Source organism: Trichechus manatus, unplaced genomic scaffold, assembly GCF_000243295.1.
Source record: "Trichechus manatus latirostris isolate Lorelei unplaced genomic scaffold, TriManLat1.0 scaffold00030, whole genome shotgun sequence".
Taxonomy (NCBI): Eukaryota; Metazoa; Chordata; class Mammalia; order Sirenia; family Trichechidae; genus Trichechus; species Trichechus manatus.
Window position 1 is genome coordinate 20,654,164 of NW_004443966.1, and position 4,826 is coordinate 20,658,989.

The 4,826-nt window shown below is 36.8% G+C and overlaps 1 protein-coding gene across 1 annotated transcript in view; it reads right to left on the reverse strand.

Annotated features, from left to right (window-relative positions):
* SIN3A (SIN3 transcription regulator family member A) overlaps positions 1–4,826 on the reverse strand; it is a 41,203-nt gene that overhangs the window by 3,195 nt on the left and 33,182 nt on the right. The window contains exon 17 of the mRNA XM_023729869.1: positions 3,515–3,688. Coding sequence (XP_023585637.1) covers positions 3,515–3,688 — 174 coding nt within the window. The remainder of the gene's footprint in view (positions 1–3,514; positions 3,689–4,826) is intronic.

The following is a 4,826-nucleotide window of genomic DNA, read 5'->3' on the forward strand; positions in this document are numbered from 1 at the left end:
AGTCAAGAGCTTGAGAGGACATGACAAAAAAGTCAAAAATCCAATCTCACAACCAGCAAAATATGTTAAGACAAAAAGTACTATTTCATGTCTCTCAGAAAAGCTAAAATAAGGAATGCCAGCAAGAGTTCTTTAAAAAACAAGTATTTTGTTCATCAGAAAGAAAAAGAGGCATATGTAGCCAGTACCATAAAATGTCAATGACCTCTACTTTGATAATCCCATTTCTAAGACTTAGTACACAGATGTAAATAAGTCTACAGGGTAAAAAAAAAAAAAATACCAATATTATGTGGAAAACATCAACAACAAAGAATAACTGCATGTACACTGTAGTAAAGACTCCACAAGATATTAAACATGTCTTGGGAAAAGGACCCAAAAAATATGAACACATTAAGATTTACTGCAATGGTTATCAGTTGTATTTGAAACTTGAAATTCTGAGTTCTGCTAATATTATTTGTGTGATTTAAAAATATGTAATATTTAAAAGCAACACATGGACAGAGGCAAAAGTAAACCATGTTTTGCATAAAAGAACACTGAAATGATGACACATGGACCCCCTCCTCCCTTTCAGAACCCTGGGATTATCAATGCTTTTACCTTAAGGGCTTGCTGCAGACATGATCACTATCAGAATCACATGGAGAAAATCAGATCTCCTCTCTACTTGTCTAAAACTGAACTCAATTTCACCCCAACTAGCTCTTCCACCTATGCCGCCTGTTTTCATGCCAGCTCTCTCACTTCTGCAACCAGTGTCCGAGTCGTATTGGCTAGCTTCATTATTACACTGTCCATATCCTCACCCCAATTCAGTAGCCCTCCAGTTGTAAACATGTCTCTAGTACTTTCATTCCTCCTTACTCAGTGATGCCAAACTGATATTCCTGAAAGTTCAACTCCAACGGGGCAGCTACTCCTTCATATGCTTCACAGCTCACCAACCACAAGAAAATCCACACCTTATACTTAGTATGGCTATAGAGATCCTCTACTGTTTAGACCTCCTTCATTAATATCCTATACTTCATTCATTCAATACAGTCACTGAATGTCTATGATACATCAGGGCAGGGGGCATATTCACAAGAGAACATGGTTTTTGCTTGAAGGAGCTCAATTTATTAAAAGAAAACAGGAATATAAACAGCTATACCTACAACTAAGTAACTACAAAAGTATTATTCTAGAAACATGCACATGTGCTGTGAGAGTAAATCGTTTCTGCTCAGCAAGCTGAGAAAGGCTTCACTAACGTGATACTGAGCTGGGCATGGACAGATACAGGGGAAGACCAATTTCAGGCAGAGAAAACTATGCTGACAAAAGTATATTAAAAAAAAAACAACTACACAAAAAGAAGGGAAAGGATATGAACAAGCAATACACGGAAAAGGAAAAAGAAATGGGAAACAGTAGCAAACAGGGAAATGGGAATTAAAATAATGTAATTTCCTGCCCATGTGACCAGCAAAAATAAAGTTTGATAAAACCAAGTGTCGACCAAGGGATGAGGAAACAAGTGTTCTTATGAAAGTGTATCCTGACTAGCAGAGACTGCCATTTTGAAGGGTTAAATGGTAATATCCATCACAATTTAAATTTTAAACTATGCATGACCCAGTAATTTCATTTTTCTGTCTCTAACCTAGATAAATACTAACATATGCACACAAGGATACAAGTACTGAAAGGCTGTTCAATGCAGCAGTATGTAGGATAGTAAAAAGTGAAAATAGTTTAATGTTCATCCATAAGGGAATGATGCTTTAAAACTTCGATACATCCATACTATTAGATACGTCACAGCAGTTAAAAGAAACGAGATGGATCTCTATATAAATCAAATTAGAACAAATTCTAAGACATATTAAGTGAAAAAAAGATGTAGAATATGCATAGTCTAACACTGATTTCTACATATACATACGTATGTGTGTAAGTGCACAGGAAACGGTCTTGATGTATATGCATCAGAGAGAGAAACATGCTTGACAGAGCCAAGCAGTGTAGCATGTGCACGGAATAAATGAAGGGAGATGAGGCTGGAAAGGGAAGAAGGGAGATGAGGCTGGAAAGGGAAGAGGGGAGGACTAGGGGATCTGAAGGGCTGCTGATGCCAAACTAAGACTACTGATTTTACTCTCTGTGTCAAACATTTTAAAGAAGGATCACTTGGGTGGCACCACTTTCCTGGTTCTGAAGCCTTTGTTCCTGCTATTCCCTCTTGCCACTCTGATTAACCATTCTTACCTACAGGGTGATTCTACCCATTCCTTCATAGCCCCTTATCTGCACAATTCAATTACATTATTAACTCATTGTGGGTAGCGACTGTAATTTCATTCACCATGAAACTAAACACACAGTAAACTCCAAACAAACATTTAATGATTTAAAACCCTGAAGAGCTTAGGAAATACTTTTTGGAGTGGGAAAATCTTCTGGTGACTGATATCTGAACATCTGATCTGAGACTGAACTAGAAAACTCATTTCCAGTTCTCTGATTCTAAATTAGGAAAAGCCAGCGGTGATGGGTTAAAAATTGACAAAATAGCTGAAAGTACAAGTAAACAACTAAGTGAACAACCTGGGGTCAGATCATTAAAGTACATGGAATATATACAACGAGGTATTTAGCCTAGATCTCTCTGCTCCGCCGACTACAAATCTTGTTCTGGGCCCCTTGCCCCTCCCTTCTTACATAAATACATACAGGTTCTGTCCAATTGTGCCCATTGTTACACAGCTGCAATCATAGTACATACACTTTTGTATCCTTTTCTTTGTTTCAGCATTTTTACAATTTATAATTAAATTTTAGTGACTGCAAATATGCTACCCAGTATTTACATGATAGCTGTCATTAACCATTCCCATACTGGTTGGACATTTAGGTTTCTGTTTGCTTTTATAATAAACTGGAAACAACCTAAATGTCCAATAAGACAGGCATGATTCTCTAGAAAATAAGATATTAAATAGCTATAAAAAAAGATGTTGCTAATTAAGCAAAATAAGTTATAGAATACTGCATCAGTACAATCTCTTTCAAAATATATACTCAGGCATAGAAAAGTCTACAAATGTTATTGGTGACTATTTCTGGGAAGAAGTATAAGTGATTATTTTTTCTTTTGCCTGCATTTTCTATTTTTTCTACAATGATCATGGATTACATGTACAAATACTTTTAAACAATATTTACAAAGTGTTATAATATGGAATACTGTTTAGAAAAAAAAGCAGAGATAGAAGTAAAAAATCATACAACTGAGTTTTTTTAAAGGCATAAAAAATGGCAAGAAAGGAACAAAGCAGAATATTCATGGGGTGGGTGCGGGGCGGGAGGCTTCACTTCCACTTCACCATGTTTTTTGCATTTCCTCTAATGGGCTCATTAGAAACCCTAAGGAGTTCCAGGAGTGGGATCACTGTGTCAAAGGACCCTGGTACGGCTTTTGACAGTTCTAACAACTTACACCGTCACCAGCAGCTCTTACCTTAAAGCAATTCTCATCTGACATGAGCTGCTCGGCCTTTCTCTGATATGTTGACTCTAGGAGGCTCCTTGAAGTCTGTGTGTTCAGCTGGCCTCCAGTGGCCCCATTATTGTTTTCTGACAGGTAAAGGTCAGTCACCTGCACACAGATCTCATCACTCACGATGTGCTGCAGCTGAAATCAAGCAAGGGCCAGTCGTCAGTGAACCAAGAAAACATCTATTTCTCCCTCTCCTACAGTCAGCCTTCGAGTATTCCAGTCACTGGGCTCGGAAACGGGTTTTTTGGCTGGAAATTTTAGAAAATCACACACACAAAACCACTATTGTTATTTTCCTGGAGAATAACTAAGCCAAGATCTTCAACCATATCACTAGTCCATGAGTAAAACTTTCACATCTATTAAAAAACTCAGGTTAATGTGCTTATTTAAAGGAAAAACAAACATGTTCACTAATTCCCAATTGCGTTATGGATCTAAGAAACTTTTAAAAAGTGTTTCTCATGAAAGAAGATTTCCATGGCTCATATATATTTTCTAACTCCTCCACCCAGCCACTGGTAACCATTAATCTGCTTTTGTTTCAATGCATTTTGCAAAGCTTATATTTGTTTTTTTTTAAAACCATTTCAGTGTTTTCACATATATTCTCATTTGATCCTCACAACTACCCTAGGAAGGAGGCAGGAGAGGGTGTACATTTATAAACAAATGTACATTTTAGATGAGCTGAGGTGACGAGTGGGGCCTTGGAGAACCTTGAAAGCAAGCTCCTCATCTCTATTCCCAATCCCAGTACAAAGCCTGACACTCATTTGTTTAAGAAATGGTTGCTGAATTAACTGCCCAGAGGCCTTCAGTGGAAGAAGCAGAGTTGACACTAATATTCAAACTTCCTGACATCTAGGCCCCATACTCTTTCCAACATACTACCTATTTTCCTACACCTGGATAGAAAGTATAATACTTAAATTGTATAAATTTAAATTAACTCATTTTCAATATAGGTCAGTTGTGATTGACTACTGGTAACCTTTGTGACTATATTAAACTGATGACTAGAAAGTTGAACCTTTTAGAGTTTCCATTCTCTAAGTCATGATATTTCTATTTTGAAATAAAAATTCTCTCAAACGAAACTTTATGCACCAAAATGCCACAGAATGTGAAAAACAGATACAAGCAGAAAGCAAACCATCAATTTCATCATCAATGGTGTCTATTTTACTTTAAAATTCTCATAACCACTAAAGCATCCTATTTTTAGGAAGATACATTCTTTTTGAAGTGCTAGTAACTATGACAACAACTT